Source organism: Stegostoma tigrinum, chromosome 4 (assembly GCF_030684315.1).
Source record: "Stegostoma tigrinum isolate sSteTig4 chromosome 4, sSteTig4.hap1, whole genome shotgun sequence".
Classification (NCBI taxonomy): domain Eukaryota; kingdom Metazoa; phylum Chordata; class Chondrichthyes; order Orectolobiformes; family Stegostomatidae; genus Stegostoma; species Stegostoma tigrinum.
Window position 1 is genome coordinate 10,324,288 of NC_081357.1, and position 19,665 is coordinate 10,343,952.

The following is a 19,665-nucleotide window of genomic DNA, read 5'->3' on the forward strand; positions in this document are numbered from 1 at the left end:
AGGCATACAGCATGCCTACCTTCATCAGTCAGGGCATTGAGCACAAAAGCTGGCAAGTAATGTTGCAGCTGTATAAAACTTCAGTGAGGCCACTTTTGGAGTGCTGTGTGCAGCTCTGGTCTCCACTCTACAGGAAGGACACAAAGGTTTAGAATAGGGTGTAAAAGATGTTTACCAGGATGCTTCCCAGATTGAGATAATGGGAGCTGCAGATGCTGGAGAATCCGAGATAACAAAGTGTGGGGCTGGATGAACACAGCAGGCCAAGCAGCATCTCAGGAGCACAAAAGCTGACGTTTTGGACTGAGACCCTTCATCATAAAAGAGGGATGGGGAGAGGGTTCTGGAATAAATAGGGAGAGAGGGGGAGGTGGACCAAAAATGGATAGAGGAGAAGACAAGAGAGTTGCAGCTTTTGTGCTCCCAAATTGCTCCTTGGCCTGCTGTGTTCATCCAGCCCCACACTTTCTTATCTGCTGTCTAGATTGAAATGTTTTAGCTATAAGGAGAGGTTGGACAAATTTGGATTGTTTTCACTTGAGCATCAGAGGCTGACAGATGACCTGATAGAAGTATATAAAATTACGAGAAGCATGTATCTGGTGTATAATCAAAATCTTTTTCCCCAGGGTGGAAATATCAAACACTAGGGGGCTGGTGGTTTAACGTGAGAGGGGAAAAGTTTAAGGGAGTTGTGCAAGGCAAGTTTTTTTTGGCACAGAGGGTGGTAGGGCAGTGGTAGAAACAGATATGACAACCAAACTCAAGAGGCATTCAGAAGATGCATGAACAGTCAGGGAACAGAAGGAGATGGACCATATGCAGGCAGAGAGAGTTAGTTTAGAATGGCATCATGGTCAGCACAGACACAGTGGGCCAAAGGCCCTGTTCCTGTGCTGTACTATTTTATGTCTAACACCCAGGGGCTGTCAGCAATGCTTTCTTTAAAACAATTCAGATATCTACACAGAATTTGAAATATGCCAACTTTTCCACAAGCCTTCAACAATCAAAACCCCCTTGATCCCATCAGACTATAACATATAGGAGGAGAATTAGGGCAATTGGCCCATCCAGTCTGCTGCGCCATTTGATAACGGCTGATCCCAGGGATTGACTTCCTGAGCCATTGCTCTGCTGCCTGAGGAGTTAAGAATGAAGCATCTTCATAATGGATGTTCTCAGGTGAGCTCCTCAAGCGAGGATGAACAGGAGTCAAGGTGAAAGGGAAGGCCTCGTGTCATTCACCACACTGAAGGGCCCATTGAGTTTCCCTGACAATCTGGTAATCTCCAGATTCAGAAGAATACAAGAGATAGGAGCTGGAGCAGACTCTGTGGCTCATTGACTTTGCTCCTTTCTTCAATTTTTCATTTCAATAGGGCTTTCCAGCTCACTCTTCGAATTTTATCAACAACTGAGAAGCTGCAAGCCTCGATGGTGGAGAATTCCAAAGCTTCATGACCATTTGAGTGAAGAAATTTCTCCTCAATTTAGGCCTAAATAATCAGCCCCTTATTCCTGAGACTGTACACTTGGGTTTTAGAAACAATCTTCCCGAATCCATCCATTCCAGTCAAATCAGAATCTTGTATGTTCCATTAATGTCGCTTCTCGTTCTTTGAAACCTCAGAGAATATGGATCACCTTTACTTACCCCTCTTATTGCACGACAATTCCCCCAATCCCGTGGGATTAATTTACCAAATCTTTGTTGTAACATCTGTATCCCTTTTCAGACATTGCACTCAAAAATGAGAAAGGGTACTCTTTTTTCAAAAAGGGATTGTGGAAGGGGTTGCAGTTTTAAAATAAGGGAACGACTGGAATTTATTGTGAATTGTAACTATAAGGTGACCTTATCGAAACAGTGGAGAAGCATTCTAGACATCTCAGCTCAATTGATGTATCCAGTGCAGTTTTAGTTTTTTTCATTCATTTATGGGATGAGGATGTCACTGGCCAAAGAACATTTATTGCCCGTCCGTAATTGCCCAGAGTCAACCACATTGCTGTGGGTCTGGAGTCACATGTAGGCCAGACCAGGTAAGGATGACAGTTTAATAAAATGTGAGGCTGGATGAACACAGCAGGCCCAGCAGCATCTCAGGAGCACAGGTGCTCCTGAGATGCTGCTGGGCTGGCTGTGTTCATTCAGTCTCACATTTTATTATCTTGGATTCTCCAGCATCTGCAGTTCCCATTGTCAAGGATGGCAGTTTCCTTCCCTAAAGGACACCAGTGAACGCAGAGATGGGTTTAGCCAACAATCGACAATGGATTCACGGTCATTAGCAGATTCTCAATTCCAGATATTTATTGAATTCAAATACCGCCGTCTGCGAGATTCAAACCCAGGTCCCGTAAATGTTATCTGAGTCTCTGGATTAACAGTCCATTGATAATACCACTAGGACATTGCTTGGTGATAGACTTTGATTGGTTTTACAAACAGGATCGGTTGTGTCTGTGAGGCTTCAGAAGCACTCAAGCTCTAGATTAGTTCCGGGTGAGATGCTACAGTTTCGTGTTCAGACAACACAGCAGAAACATTCACCACAGGAAGGAGAGAAGATCTCCCTCCCTCTCCGGTCAGTGAGTGAAAAAGTAAAAAAAAATTTCTGAGCAGTTTGTTACTCTATCTCTATTTGTCACTCTGCAAATTATCTTCTTAGTGTCATAGAGAAGTGCAGCATGGATATAGACCGCTTGGTCCATGTTTGACCACCCCAACTTGGTCTGATTCAGAGATAACAAGAACTGCAGATGCCGGGTACAGAGACAACACATTGTGCACCTGGAGGAACACAGCAGGCCAGGCAGCATCAGAGGAGCAGGAAGGCTGACGTTTTGGTCAGGACTCTTCTTCAGACATGGGGGCGGGGGAGGGGGCTCTGAAATAAATAAAGATAGGAGGGGTGGGGCTGGGAAAGGTAGGTGGGATGGCGATAACTGAGTGCCCAGAGGGTTGCAGTGGGAGGGAGGTCCACTGAGATCTTTCCGGAGGGAGGAGGACAATTTCTTGAAGGTGGGCATTTCGAGAAGAGTGCCCATGTGCCCCTGACAATCACACTGTGCCCACGTATCCCTATCAATCACACTGCCCACGAGCCTCTGTCAATCACACCGTGCCCACGTGCCCTGTCAATCACACTGTGCCCACATGCCCCATCAATCACACTGTGCCCATGTGGCCCTGTCAATCGCACTGTGCCCACGTGCCCCGTCAATCACACTGTGCCCATGTGCCCCTGACAATCACACTGTGCCCATGTACCCCTGACAATCACACAGTGCCCACGTGCCCCTGTCAATCGCACTGTGCCCATGTGCCCCTGACAATCACACTGTGCCCATGTACCCCTGACAAACACACTATGCCCACGTGTCCCTGTCAATCACACTGTGCCCATGTGCCCCTGACAATCACACTGTGCCCATGTGTCCCTGTCAATCACACCGTGCCCATGTGTCACTGTCAATCACACCGTGCCCCCGTGCCCCTGTCAATCACACTGTGCCCACATGCCCCTGTCAATCACACTGTGCCCATGTGCCCCGTAAATCACACTGTGCCCACATGTCCCTGTCAATCACACTGTGCCCACATGTCCCTGTCAATCACACTGTGCCCATGTGTCACTGTCAATCACACCGTGCCCACGTGCCCCTGTCAATCACACTGTGCCCACGTGCCCCTGTCAATCACACTGTGCCCATGCGCCCCGTCAATCACACTGTGCCCACGTGTCCCTGTCAATCACCCTGTACCCACGTGCCCCTGTCAATCACACTGTGCCCATATGTCCCTGTCAATCACACTGTGCCCACGTGTCCCTGTCAATCACACTGTGCCCATGTGCCCCTGACAATCACACTGTGCCCACGTGTCCCTGTCAATCACACTGTGCCCACATCAATCATTATGTGCCCAAGTGTCTCTGTCAGTCATTATGTGCCCACGTGTCCCTGTCAATCACACTGTGCCCATGTGCCCCTGACAATCACCCTGTGCCCATAACAATCACACTGTGCCCTCGTGCCATGTCAATCACACAGTGCCCATGTGCCCTGCCAATCACACCGTGCCCACGTGCCCCTGAGAATCACACTGTACCCCCGTGCCCCTGTCAATCACACTGTGCCCACGTGCCACTGACAATCACACCGTGCCCACGTGTCCCTGTCAATCACAGCATGCCCACATGTCCCTGTCAATCACAGCATGCCCATGTGCCCCTGTCAATCACACTGTGCCCATGTGTCACTGTCAATCACACTGTGCCCATGTGCCCCTGTCAATCACACTGTGCCCATGTGCCCATAACAATCACACTGTGCCCATGTGTCCCTGTCAATCACACTGTGCCCATGTGCCCCTAACAATCACACTGTGCCCACGTGCCCCTGTCAATCACACTGTGCCCACGTGTCCCTGTCAATCACACTGTGGCCACGTCAATCATTATGTGCCCATGTATCTCTGTCAGTCATTATGTGCCCTGTCAATCACACTGTGCCCATGTGCCCATAACAATCACACTGTGCCCACGTGCCCCTGACAATCACACTGTGCCCCCATGCCCCGTCAATCACACTGTGCCCCGTGCCCTGTCAATCACACCGTGCCCCCGTGTCCCTGTCAATCACACTGCGCCCCCGTGCCCCTGTCAATCACACTGTGCCCACGTGCCCCTGAGAATCACACAGTGCCCACATGTCCCTGTCAATCACACTGTGCCCACGTGCCACTGTCAATCACACTGTGCCCATGTGCCCCTAACAATCACACTGTGCCCCCGTGTCCCTGTCAATCACACTGTGCCCACGTCAATCATTATGTGCCCATGTGTCTGTCAGTCATTATGTGCCCTGTCAATCACACTGTGCCCATGTGCTCCTGACAATCACCCTGTGCCCATAACAATCACACCATGCCCACGTGCCCCTGACAATCACCCTATGCCCACGTGCCCTGTCAATCACACAGTGCCCACGTGCCCCTGAGAATCACACTGTGCCCCCGTGCCCTGTCAATCACACTGTGCCCCCGTGTCCCTGTCAATCACACTGTGCCCACGTATCACTGTCAATCACCCTGTGCCCACATGCCCCTGTCAATCACCCTGTGCCCACATGTCCCTGTCAATCACACTGTGCCCACGTATCCCTGTCAATCACCCTGTGCCCCCATGCCCGTCAATCACACTGTGCCCACGTGCCCCTGTCAATCACACTGCACCCACGTGCCCCTGTCAATCACACTGTGCCCACGTGGCCCTGTCAATCACCCTGTGCCCCGTGCCCTGTCAATCACACTGTGCCCCCGTGTCCCTGTCAATCACACTGTGCCCACGTGCCCCTGTCAATCACACTGTGCCCCAGTCAATCACACTGTGCCCATGTGCCCTATCAATCACCCTGTGCCCACATGCTCCTGTCAATCACCCTGTGCCCACGTGGCCCTGTCAATCACCCTGTGCCCACATGCCCCTGTCAATCACCCTGTGCCCACGTGGCCCTGTCAATCACCCTGTGCCCCGTGCCCTGTTAATCACCCTGTGCCCACGTATCCCTGTCAATCACCCTGTGCCCCGTGCCCTGTCAATCACACTGTGCCCACATGCCCCTGTCAATCACACTGTGCCCCCGTGCCCTGTCAATCACACTGTGCCCACGTGCCCTGTCAATCACACTGTGCCCACATGCCCCTGTCAATCACACTGTGCCCACGTGTCCCTGAGAATCACACTGTGCCCCCGTGCCCCGTCAATCACACTGTGCCCACGTGCCCCTGTCAATCACACCGTGCCCCCGTGTCCCTGTCAATCACACTGCGCTCCCGTGTCCCTGTCAATCACACTGTGCCCACATGTCCCTGTCAATCACACTGTGCCCACGTGCCACTGTCAATCACACTGTGCCCATGTGCCCCTAACAATCACACTGTGCCCCCGTGTCCCTGTCAATCATACTGTGCCCACATGTCCCTGTCAATCACACTGTGCCCACGTGCCACTGTCAATCACACTGTGCCCATGTGCCCCTAACAATCACACTGTGCCCCCGTGTCCCTGTCAATGATACTGTGCCCACGTGTCCCTGTCAATCACACTGTGCCCACGTCAATCATTATGTGCCCATGTGTCTGTCAGTCATTATGTGCCCTGTCAATCACACTGTGCCCATGTGCTCCTGACAATCACCCTGTGCCCATAACAATCACACTGTGCCCACGTGCCCTGTCAATCACACTGTGCCCCCGTGTCCCTGTCAATCACACTGCACCCCTGTGCCCCTGTCAATCACCCTGTGCCCACGTGCCCCTGTCAATCACACTGTGCCCACGTGGCCCTGTCAATCACCCTGTGCCCCATGCCCTGTCAATCACACTGTGCCCCTGTGTCCCTGTCAATCACACTGTGCCCACGTGGCCCTGTCAATCACCCTGTGCCCTGTCAATCACCCTGTGCCCACGTGCCCCTGTCAATCACACTGTGCCCATGTGGCCCTGTCAATCACCCTGTGCCCCGTGCCCTGTCAATCACACTGTGCCCCCGTGCCCCTGTCAATCACCCTGTGCCCCGTGCCCTGTCAATCACACTGTGCCCTGTCAATCACCCTGTGCCCTGTCAATCACCCTGTGCCCACGTGCCCCTGTCAATCACACTGTGCCCCCGTGTCCCTGTCAATCACACTGTGCCCCCGTGCCCTGTCAATCACACTGTGCCCACATGCCCCTGTCAATCACCCCGTGCCCTGTCAATCACACTGTGCCCCCGTGTCCCTGTCAATCACACTGTGCCCCCGTGCCCTGTCAATCACACTGTGCCCACATGCCCCTGTCAATCACCCCGTGTCCCTGTCAATCACACTGTGCCCCCGTGTCCCTGTCAATCACACTGTGCCCCCGTGCCCTGTCAATCACACTGTGCCCACGTGTCCCTGTCAATCACACTGTGCCCACGTGGCCCTGTCAATCACCCTGTGCCCACGTGCCCCTGTCAATCACACTGTGCCCCCGTGCCCTGTCAATCACATTGTGCCCACGTACCCCTTCCCCCGTATCCCCGCCCCTCCCGTGTCAGTCCCGCCCCCGCAGGGCCCCGCCCCTTTCCCGCGCTCGCTGGGAGTGGGGTGCCCGCTGCTGCCTCCTGCAGGCGGGGCCGTGCAGCTGCTGCGTCGCCATGGCCGACGAGAAGCTCTTCAAGGCGGAGTATGCGAAGAGCGGGCGGGCGTCGTGCAAGAAATGCGGCGAAAGTATCGCCAAGGACTCGCTGCGGCTGGCCATCATGGTGCAGGTGAGCGATCGCTGGTCGGGACCGGCGAGAGTTTGGCCCCGGGCTGCTGACTGGCAGCGGGGATGTTCCCCCCGCCCCCCCCCCTTCAGCGTGCAGGCCTCGTGTTGTAGACCGGGGCGGCCGCAGGTTTTTTGTGGGCATGCATCCTGCTCCTTTTCAAAATGCATTATTTTTTATTCCGTTTCTGGTGATTCTGGGTTTTGTATCCGCCACCTCTTTGACCTTTCTGAGCTGCTGTGTTTTGCTGATGACTCACGCTGTAAGCCAGGCCTGCAACATTCATTGAAAATCATTGCAACTTCCATCCTCTTCAGAAGCCCCATTTTCAAAGTGACCCCCCCCCTCCCCCGTTGATTAAATATTAATTGCGAAAACCTCTTTTTTTTTCTTCCCCCAAATGCATTGCTAAAAATCCCAGTGATTATCTGCAGACGCATGCCCACCTTGTAGACTGAGCTCAGAGTGGTCGTCCTCTGGTGAAATCCTGCGTTTCGTTTTTTTTTATATATATATACACTTTTGAGACAGATTCTTTCACAGCAAAAGGCACGGTCAGAATCCGAGGGGAATTTTAAATCTTCAGAAATGCTGTTTGACCCACATAACTAACTGGATCAGCTGGGTCTTGTGGCTCAGACAATGCAAGTGGAAGGGGGGGTTGGGAATATTGCAGAGGACCACAAGCATGCTGTTGTAAGCCAAAAAAAACAGTGGAAGGTCTGAGAAGTGGAATCAAGACGTGCTCAGCAGGTCTGGAAGCATCTGTGGAGAGAGAAGCTACTCAGTTGGTGTGTGTGTGTGTGTGTGTGTGTGTGTGGTGTTTAACGTCACAGTTAAGTGTTTGATCAGAGCTAGGACACAAGAAGCAAGTTTTAAATGAGGGGCTGGGTGGAATGTCATGGGACGTAAGACAGGAAACACTAAGTGACCCATCTTTCAGTTGCTCAGAGCCGAAGAGGGTGATAATGGGACAGTAAAGAGAATCATGGACAGTTGTCTTCAGGAATCAAATCGAGTGGAGTGCGGAGCAAGGCTGATGCCTGGAAAGAAAACAGCGGGGAGAGAGAGACAGGATTTACATTCCAGGATTGTTGAAATCCATGTTGAATGTGGAAGACTGTAATGTGCCAATTTGCAGAGTGGAACATTGGCTGGCAGCAGGGCAGGGATGTCAGTTTGAGAGTAAGGTGGAGAACTAAAATAGCCACAGGAATCTCTGGGATAGTACGAACTGCTGATGCTGGAGTCTGAGATAACAAGGTGTGGAGCTGTATGAACACAGCAGGACAGGCAGCATCAGAGAAGCAGGAAAGCTGACGATTAGGGTGTGGAGAGAGAGATAATGGGAACTGCAGATGCTGGAGAATCTGAGATAACAGTGTGGAGCTGGATGAAAACAGCAGGCCAAGCTGCATCTTTTTCAGAAATGGGGGAGGGGGAGGGGACTCTGAAATAAATAGCGGGAGGAGGAAGTGATGATGGAAGGTGGATAGAGGAGCAGATAGGTGGAGAGGAGACAGACAGGTCAAGGAAGTGGGGATGGAGCCAGTGTACGTAAGGATTTGGGATGGGGGTTGGTCATTTGGGAGGGAGGGGCGGGCAGGTGGGAGGGAAACTCGGGCTCGCTCTCACAGACAAACAGTCTGTGAGAATGCAGTCTTTGCAGTGGAGGGGAGTATAACCAGGTCAGTGTGGGAGTTAGTGGTCTTACAATGAATGTTAGTCAGCAATCAGTCTCAGAAATAGAGACACAGGGGAAGGGAAGTGTTGAAGATGAACCATGTTGAAGTTGAGGGGGTGGTTTAGAAGTTGATGATATTTTCCAGTGCAGGGGTGTAAGCAGCAAACAGAGAACAATGCAGTCATTAACATGCGGATGAAGACTGGAGGGAGGAGGCTGGAGTGGTGAAACCAGAACAAGGAGAGCAGGAAGTCTCAGCAAAACCTATTGTTTGGAAGTAAGAATGAAGGCTGGCAAAATAATAGAAAGAATGTGATTCTAATTGGGTAGTGGGAGTCGGGTGCAGGAACACAGAGGCCAGGGGATACCTGCATGTGTTTACAGAACCTATAGGCAGTGGGATGAGCTGAAGAGCCCCTTTCTGTGCTGTGGATCTCTGTGACCCTTGAAAGTGGCATAGCAAGTTGAAAATGTGGCATTAAGAAGGCACGAGGGATTCTGTTGCAGACGCATTGTGTACAAAGTCAAGAAATGTGTGACGGGCCCTTCTGGAAGGTCGGTTTGACCTCGCTGCGAGTATAGTGTGCAGTTCTGGGCACCACACTTCAGGCAGAGCTGTTTGAGAGGATGCAGTAAAGATTCACGAGATGAGTTATGTCAATGGGTCAGAGAAAAGATCGACAGGGGGATTTGAGAGAGTTGGTAAAAATTGGGAACGAGTCTGAAATGAGTGAAAACCGAAAGAACTGCGGATTGGATTACCACCTTGAGTTCTTCTTGTACAGAATGCGTAGGCTGAATGGCCTCTTTCTGTGGTGTAACTGTTTTATATTGTGCTGAGAGGCATCAAAGTGGAACAGTGTCGGTCATTAAGGATATTGAGCCCCTTGTCATTGTGCATTCCTGCAGAGACAGCCTCCTGCCCCACGTAGGATGCAAACTTTTCTGAAACGAATGTTGAGTTTTTACTCTGCTGTTCACTCATGTTGCCACGTGTTTCCCACTGTGTGTGAGACAGAACATCCTTCAGGTCCTGATCCTCCCTCGCTAAACACATTGACAGTGTCAAGCCCCTTGAGAATCCAGTGTTGAGAGGATGTTTACCATCGTGGCAGAGTCTAAGCCCAGAGGGCACATTCTCAGAATAAAGGGGTGCCAATTTAAGATTGGGATGAGGAAGAATTTATTCTTGTAGAGCATTGAGAGTCTTTGGAAGTCCTTGCCACAGAGAGCTGTGGCAACAGAGTCCTTGTACTTATTTAAGGCTGAGATAGTTCTTGATCAGTCAGGGAATTGAGGGTTATGGGTAAAACATAGGGCAGTGGACGTGAGCAATGTCTGATCAGCCATGATCCTGTTGAATGACAGAGCAGACTCGATGGACCGAACAGCCTACTACTATTTTCTGAAGAAGGGTCCCGACCCGAAATGTCAAGCTTTCCTGCTCCTGTGATGCTGCTTGGCCTGCTGTGTTCATTCAGCTTCACACCGTGTTATCTCAGCCTATTACTGTTCCTGTTTTCTATGTTTGTCAACCTTTTGGGCACCCGCCCCACTCTGTAGCTAGCTGAGTGGGCACACAGGAACAAAACATTGTGTGAAAGTGAACCCCTGAGGTTCATTTGGAACCTTTTGCTGTGGTAAAGGTATTCTAACATATAAGTTGTTGTCATTTTACTGCTTCAGTTTATAGCTGGTGTCAGTCTACTTGTGTAATTAATTTGAACACTGGTCGTAGACCCTAACTGTACTACAATTACGCACACCACATTATGGGAAAGATGTTGGAGAGAGTGCGGAAGTGAATTACAAGAATGGTTCCAGGATTGAGAAACTTTGGTGCTGAGGATAGGTAGGAGAAACTGGGACTATTCTTGCTGGAGAGAAGGCTGAGTGGAGATTTAATAGAGGGTTTCAAAATCCCGAGTGGACTGGACAGAGTAGACAAGGAGAGGGTGTCTCTGTGTGAGGTGATGTGCAAATGAAACAGTGAGTAGTTGGGGTGTGGAATGCACTGCCTGGAAATGTAGTGGAGCCAGGTTCGACTGTGAGAACCCGGAGGGGAATTGGATGGCTATTTAAATACAAACAGTGTGTAAGGGTATTGGGAAAGACAGGGAGATGGCACTGAGTCATTGTTTGTTTGGAGAATGGTGCAGAAGCGCTGGACTGAATGGCTGAAATCTAAGATTCGATGAAGTGCAGTGAGCGTTGTAATGAAGAAAGCCTAGGCATTTGCTTGTGCATAGCAAGATCCCACAGGGGTGGTAAGTGCCAGGTAATCTCCTCACCCATGATTTGTTATTTGAGAAACAAATTAGCCAGGCAGGTTATAAGGCAGAATTCCCAGCAGTGCCCAGTCTGCTGGAGACTTGTATCCTTCTGTAAAAGAGTACTTGGCATTTGTGAGAATCTAACTGGACTGTTGGCCGTCATTTTGAGATAGGTACTTCAGGGGAAACACGTTGAGGTTCCTGAATTAATGATGAAGGCAGAGACCACAAAAGATATTTGTTTGAGGTTAGCTGAGCAGATCAGCCAGTTCCTGTGCTGTGTTCCCTCGCAATGAGATATTTTATAGCGTGGCCATTTTGTGGGGGAGAAGCTAAGCCAAGTATTGATTGGTTAATGGATGCTCTGCAGTCGACTGGATACTGAGGAAGCCCTTGTTCTGGATGTAACAAGATCACACAATGTACTCCTTTTAATAATTCAGGCTTTGTCTTCGATTACATGCCCAAGCACAAGATTGACTTGGAGACCAAGGTCTGGTGGACTGGGCGAACTGACCTTGCTGGGCAAAAGGTCCGATCTCAATCTGTTGACATGCGCCCCCCCCGCCCCCATTTCTTCCCCTTCACAAACCGGTCTCTCGAAAAGGAGTCATCCCATTGAAAGCTCTTCAGCTGAAATTCCAGCTTTTCCTGGTGGACATCCCTGCCAAACCGTAGGTCATGCATTCAAACCTCGTTCCAGATATTGGAAAGTGTAATCCTGGCTGATCGCCTCAGTGCAGTGCTGTACCGTTAGAGGTGCTGTTGCTAAGATGAGGCATTGAATTGTCACTTTCATGCTGCCCCTCCCTCACTCTCTGCTCTCCCTCCCTCACACTGTGCCCTCCCTCATACATTCTCATACACTATGTTCTCATACACCACACGTCATTCACTTTTATTCACTCACTTTCTCACGCACTTTCACTCTGACTCTCATTTTCTCATGCACGCACATCTTTCACACACTCACTCTTGTACTTTCACTGTCACTTGCACAATCACTCTCGCGCGCTGTCTCTCTCTCTCTCGCTCGTGCTCCATCTCACGCTGTCTGACGTGCGCGCGCCTGCACGCACGTTGTCTTGTTCTCTGTCTCTCTCACTTGCTCTCGTCCCTGCATGTATGCCTTCTTGCTCTCTCTCTCTTTCTCTTTCTCTCTCTCTCTCTCTCTCTCGCACCCTCTCGCGCGCGCACACCCTCACATATTCTCGCGCGCGCGCACCCGCACCCTCACATATTCTCGCGCACACGCGCACACACTGTTACACCTGCACAGGGCCTTGCTCTCTCACTTACACACTCTGTCACACTCAGATACTGGTGTGCACACCCAAGTGAATGCTGGAAATCCCACAGAGTGACTATGAAACGGGGGATTTTTGCTCCGCTCGCTGACCGATGCTCATTGTCAGTCAGTCAGCATTGCTCTTTGAAGCCGCTTGCCTTGTTTTTCCTTTGCTGAACGCTGCTTGGCTGTCACTTTTGCAACACAGAAAGCATTCATTGGTCTGTTTAGTGCTTTGAGCCACCCTGATGTCAGTAAACATTGCTGTTTTCTTCCTTCCCATCCTTGTTTTGATGATCCAGGCTGTCTACTGGGGGTGTAAATTGTAGAATAGACAAGGGAGAACCAGCGGATGTTGTGTATTTGGACTTTAAGAAGACTTTTGATAAAAGTCCCACGTCCAGAGGTTACTGGGCAGAGTTGAAGCATGCAGGATTGGGAGGAACGTACTGGCATGGGTGGGGAATTAGTTCATAGATAGGAAACTACTTGGGAATAAATGGGTTATTTTCCAAGTGAAAGGCAGACGTAAGTGGGTTACCGTGAGGATCAGTGCGTAGACCCCAGATATTCACAATTTAAAAATTACCTGGATGAGGGAATAAAATGCCACATTTCCAGGCGTGCTGACAGTAAAGAATTGTGCAGGGTTGCGAGTTCTGAGGAGAATGCAAGTAGGCGTCAAAATGATTTAATCAATTGAGTGGGCAAGCAGGTGTTGTATGTTATGGCTAAATGTGAAGTTATAGACCATAAGACATAGGAGTGGAAGTAAGGCCATTCAGCCCATCAAGTCCACTCCGCCATTTAAATCATGGCTGATGGGCATTTCAACTCCACTTCCCTGCACTCTCCCCGTAGCCCTTGATTCCTTCTGAGATCAAGAATTTGTCGATCTCTGCCTTGAAGGCATCCAACGTCCCGGCCTCCACTGCACTCTGCGGCAATGAATTCCACAAGCCCACCACTCTCTGGCTGAAGACGTGTCGTCTCGTTTCAGTTTTAAATTTACCCCCTCTAATTTAAGGCTGTGCCCATGGATCCTAGTCTCCCCGTCTAACGGAAACAACTTCCTAGCATCCACCCCTTCTAAACCACACATTATCTTGTAAGTTTCTATTAGATCTCCCCTCAACCTTCCAAACTCTAATGAGTACAATCCCAGGATCCTTAGCCGTTCATCATACGTTAAACCTACCATTCCAGGGATCATCCGTGTGAATCTCCGCTGGACGTGCTCCAGGGCTAGTATGTCCTTCCTGAGGTGTGGGTCCCAAAATTGGACACAGTATTCTACATGGGACCTAACTAGAGCCTTATAAAGTCTCAGAAGCACATCGCTGCTTTTATATTCCAACCCTCTTGAGATAAACGACATTACATTCGCTTTCTTAATTACAGACTCTACCTGCAAGTTAACCTTTAGAGAATCTGGACCAACACTCCCAGATCCCTTTGCACTTCTGATTTGCGAATTTTCTCACCATTTAGAAAATAGTCCATGCCTGTATTCTTTTTTCCAGAGTGCAAAACCTCACATTTACTCACATTGAATTTCATCAGCCATTTCCTGGGCCACTCTCCTAAACTGTCTAAATCTTTCTGCAGAGATAATGGGAACTGCAGATGCTGGAGAATTCAAGATAACAAAGTGTGAAGCTGGATGAACACAGCAGGCCAAGCAGCATCTCAGGAGCACAAGAGCTGACGTTTTGTGCCTAGACCCTGAGATGCTGCTTGGCCTGCTGCGTTCATCCAGTTTCACACTTTGTTATCTTAAATCTTTCTGCAGCTTCCCCACCTCCTCACTACTACCTGCCTGTCCACCTATCTTTGTATCATCAGCAAACTTCGCCAGAATGCCCCCAGTCCCTTCATCCAGATCATTAATATATAGGGTGAACAGCTGTGGCCCCAACACTGAACCCTGCTGGACACCTCTCGTCACCAGTTCCCATTCCAAAAAAGAGTCTTTTATCCCAACTCTCTGCTTTCTGTCAGACAGCCAATCCTCAATCCAAGCCAGTAGCTCATTTCGAACACCATGGGCCCTCCCCTTGCTCAGCAGCCTCCCGTGAGGCACTGTATCAAAGGCCTTTTGCAAGTCTAGATAGATAACATCTACTGGGTTTCCCTGGTCTAACATACTTGTTACCCCTTCAAAGAATTCTAACAGGTTTGTCAGGCACGACCTCCCCTTACTAAATTCATGCTGACTTGTTCTAATCTGACCCTGCACTTCCAGGAATTTAGGAATCTCATCCTTGACAATGGATTCTAGAATTTTACCAAGTACCGAGGTTAGGCTATTCGGCCTGTAATTTTCCATCTTTTGCCTTGATCCCTTCTTAAACAAGGGGGTTACAACAGCAATTTTCCAATCGTCTGGGACTTTCCCTGACTCCAGTGACTTTTGAAAGATCACGATCAAAGCCTCCGCTATTTCCTCAGCCACCTCCCTCAGAACTCTAGGATGTAGCCCATCGGGGCCAGGGGATTTATCAATTTTTAGACCCTTTAGCTTTTCTAGCACTTTCTCTTTTGTAATGCCTACCATGCTCAACTCTGCCCCCTGGTTCTCCCTAATTGTTGGCATACTATTCATGTCTTCCACTGTGAAGACTGACGCAAAGTACTTATTAAGTTCTTCAGCTATTTCCTTATCTCCCATCACTAGCCTTCCAGCATCAATTTGGAGCGGCCCAATATCTACTTTTGCCTCTCGTTTGTGTCTTATGTATTGAAAGAAGCTTTTACTATCATTTCTAATATTACTAGCTGGCCTACCTTCATATTTGATCCTCTCCTTCCTTATTGCTCTCTTTGTTATCCTCTGTTTGTTTTTGTAGCCTTCCCAATCTTCTGATTTCCCAGTGCTCTTGGCCACTTTATAGGCTGTCTCTTTTTCTTTGATATATTTCCTGACTTCCTTTGTCAGCCATGGCTGTCTAATCCCACCCCGGATAATCTTTCTTTTCTTTGGGATGAACCTCTGTACTGTGTCCTCGATTACACCCAGAAATTCCTGCCATTGTTGCTCTGTCTTCCCCGCTCGGCTCTGCTTCCAGTCGATTTTCGTCAATTCCTCTCTCATGCCCCTGTAATTACCTTTACTTAACTGTAACACCATTATATCCGATTTTTGCCTTCTCTCTTTCAAACTGCAGACTGAATTCTACCATATTATGATCGCTGCCTCCAAAGTGTTCCCTTACTTTAAGGTCTTTTATAAAGTCTGGCTCATTACATAGCACTAAGTCCAGAATAGCCTGCTCCCTTGTGGGCTTCATCACAAGCTGTTCCAAAAAGCCATCCTGCAAGCATTCCATGAATTCCCTTTCTTTGGATCCACCGGCAACATTATTCACCCAATCCACCTGCATATTGAAGTCCCCCACGATCACCATGACCTTGCCTTTCTGACAGGCCCTATTTATTTCTTGGTGCATCTTGTGCCCCTGGTCCTGATCACTGTTAGGAGGTCTGTGCATAACTCCCATTATAGTTTTTTTGCCTTTGTGGTTCCTCAATTTCACCCACACAGACTCCACATCTTCTGTCCCTATGTCATTCAGTGCCGTAGATTTAATTCCATTCTTAACTAACAAGGCAACCCCACCCCCTCTGCCCACCTCCCTGTCTTTTCGATATGTTGTGAATCCTTGGATGTTTAACTGCCAGTCCTGAGCTCCCTGCAACCATGTCTCTGTGATACCTACCACATCATAATCATTCAAGAGGATTTGTGCTGTTAATTCATCTACTTTGTTGCGAATACCACGAGCATTTAGATAGAGTACCTTAATGCTAGCTTACTTATTATTAGAGAGGTTGGAAATCCTAAGATGTCTTAAGCTATCCTTCCTTTTTGCTGTATTCCTACTCTGCCTCGAGCTTAAATCCACCTGTACACATGCTATCCTGTTGCTTATCTTTCCATTTAACTCCATACTCCCTGTCTCTTTCACTCTCCCTTTTCCCCCCCGACTCACTAGTTTAAAGTCCTACTGACCACCCTATTTATCCTTTTCGCTAGAACACTGGCTCCAGATCGGTTCAGGTGGAGACCGTCCCAACGGTACAGATCCCTCCGGTTCCAAAACTAATGCCAATGCCCCATGAAATGGAATCCCTCTTTCCCACACCAATCCCTTAGCCACGTGTTTACTTCCCTAACTTTCTTTTCCCTATGCCAATTAGCACGTGGCTCGGGCAGTAATCCGGAGATTATGACCCTTGAGGACCTGTACTTCAATTTCTTTCCTAGTGCTTGATAATCCCTGAACAGGTCCTCTACCCGAGCTTTGCCGATGTTGTTAGCCCCACATGGACCACAACAACTGGATCGTCCCCCTCCTGCTCCAATATCCTTTCAACCCAGTCGGAGATGTCCCGCACCCTGGCACCGGGCAGGCAACACACCATGCGGGGCTCCCGATCCGGCTGGCATAGGATACTATCTGTCCCCCTAATAATAGAATCCCCTGTAACAATGAACACTTGCTGCAGATGTGGTCACTGCCGTTCACAGTGGGATCAGCCAGCTCCTACATCATACAGCTGCAGCACATCACCTGTCCAGCCATTACTACTTATTTAGTTAACTTTTACAACTTATGTATTAAATGCTTTCTAGTACTTCTCTGCTACACTCTTTTTCAATGAAACAATTAAACTTTTAATAAATTGCACAATACACAAGGGTATAAATCGAAAAGCCTTACCTTAACAGACGAGAGTCCTTCTCGGTTAGAGCTCCCGCTCTTTCGCTGCTGGAACAGGAATGGAGGGCTCCGACAGTCAAGGTAGGTATTTGCAAATCTTTAAAGCAGAGACACACCCACCTGTAGGCCTCTGAATTATACAAGTCAGAGTGAAAAATGGAGAAGAGGAGACTGATTTAAATGGTGATGCATTGAAAGGTGTGGATGTATAAGGGACCTGGGTGTCCTTGTACATCAGGTACAAGCAGGCAGGCAAATGCAATAACTGATTAGGAAGGCAAATGGTATATTGGTCTGCATTGCGAGATGATTTAAGTTCAGAAGGAGGGATGTCTTACTGCAGTTACACAGGGCTTTGGTGACGCCACACCTGGAGTATTCTGTACAGACTTAATCTCCAACCCATGAAAGGATGTTCTTGCCATAAAGAGGATGCATTGGAGTATCGCTAGGTTGGTACTGGGAATGACAGGACTGTCCTGTGAGGAGAAATTCGTTCATCTGGGCCTGTATTAAACAGGATTTTATTTGATATGATAGTGTGGTGGGGGTGGGAGGGGGGTTCGCGGTGGGAACTGGAACAACAGGCCGGTAAGTGCAGGGACTTTGAGATAAAGGAGATATTGTGACATGCATAGTGCGGAGTAAGAGCAGGCGGAGGGAAGTCGCAGGCTCGGAGGGACTGGAGGTCTGGAGTGCATTTACTTCAATGCAAAAAGTATAACAGGTAAGACAGGTGAACTAAGAGCACAGATTGCTGCATGGAATTATGATGTTATTGCCATTGCGGAGACATGGTTCAAGGTGTAGAGCTGGATGAACACAGCAGGCCAAGCAGCATCAGAGGAGCAGGAAAGCTGACGTTTCGGGTCTAGACCCTTCTTCAGAAAAGAAGGGTCTGAGGAACAGTCTAGGCCCGAAACGTCAGCTTTCCTGCTCCTCTGTTGCGGCTTGGCCTGCTGTGTTCATCTAGCTCTACACCTTGTTATCTCAGATTCTGCAGCATCGGCAGCTCCTACTGTCTCTTTGAGGGTATCGCTGTTTTAAACGGGACAAAGTGGGAACAAAAGTGGCGGCAGATTTGCATCGCTGGACAGGGATGATATCACAACTGTGATAAGGGAGCATACGTCGGAGGGATCTTGTAGTGAGGCATTGTGGGTGGAGCTCAGGAGTAAGAAGGGTGAAATCACAGTGTTGTGTGTTTTCTACAGACCTCCCAAAGGCCCACGGGTGACAGAGGAGCAGCTGTGTAGTCTGATACTGGAAAGGTGTGAACAAAGCCAGGCAATTGTAGTGCATGACTTCAACTTTTATTGACTGGGACTTCCTCAGAGCCAGGGGCTCAGATGGAGGGCAATTAGTTAGGTGTGTCCAGACGGGCTTTTTGAGACAGTATGTTAACAATCCAACCATAGTGGACTTGGTTCTAGGGAATGAGCCAGGAAAGGTGATTGATGTTTCAAAGGAGAACATTTTAGGCTTAGCGACCATAACTCGATAAGATTTCGAGTAGTCATGGACAAGGACAAGAGTGGTCCTCGGGTGAGGGTATTTGACTGGGCAAGGGCCAATTACATCCACATTAGACAGGAACTGGGGAATGTGTATTGGGAGCAGTTATTTGAGGGCATATCTATGTCAGGCATATGGGAGGCTTTTAAAGACCAGGTGATTAAAGTGCAGGATATGGATGTCTCTGCAAAACTGAAGGATGGGAATGGCAGGATTCAGGAACGAGGGAAATTGTCAACTTAGTCAAAATGAAAAAGGAAGCATACGTTAAGTCTAGGTAGCTATAAACTGACAAAGCCATTGAAGAGTGTGGAGAAAGTGGGAAGGAACTTGTATGTGGAATTAGGAAGGCTAACAGGGGCCATGAAATGTCTTTCACAAACAGGTTCAAGGAGAATCCCAAGGTTTTTTATGCATATATTAGAAGAAAGGGGTTAGCAAGGGAAAGAGTAGGCCCACTCAAGGACAAAGGAGGGAAGTTATGTGTGGAGCCACAGGAAGTGGGAGAGATCCTTAGTAAGCACTTTGTGTTGGCATTCACCGAGGGGAAGGACATGACTGATGTTGGGGTGAGGGATGAGTGTATGAATACTCTAGAGAATGTCAGTATATTAAAGGAGGAAGTTTTGGGTATCCTAAATTGCATTAAGGTAGACAAGTCCCCAGGGCCAGATGGGATCTATTCCAGGTCATACAAGACAGAGGGTAGTAGTGGAAGGGTATTTTTCAGAATGGAGACTGGTAGTGAGTGGTATTCCACAGGGATCGGTCTTAAGTCGTTAGTTGTTTTGCAGTATATATAAATGATCTGGTGGAAAATGTGGATGGTATGGTTAGTAAGTTTGTAGATGACATGAAGATTGGTGGAGTTGCTGATCATGCC

The 19,665-nt window shown here is 48.9% G+C and overlaps 1 protein-coding gene across 1 annotated transcript in view; it reads left to right on the top strand.

Moving 5' to 3' along the window:
* Positions 1-7,155: 7,155 nt before the first annotated feature.
* The window catches only part of parp1 (poly (ADP-ribose) polymerase 1), a 66,949-nt gene continuing 54,439 nt past the window's right edge, over positions 7,156-19,665 (top strand). Inside the window, exon 1 of the mRNA XM_059645159.1 lies at positions 7,156-7,301. Within this exon, the coding sequence (XP_059501142.1) occupies positions 7,188-7,301 (114 nt within the window). The 5' untranslated portion in view covers positions 7,156-7,187. The remainder of the gene's footprint in view (positions 7,302-19,665) is intronic.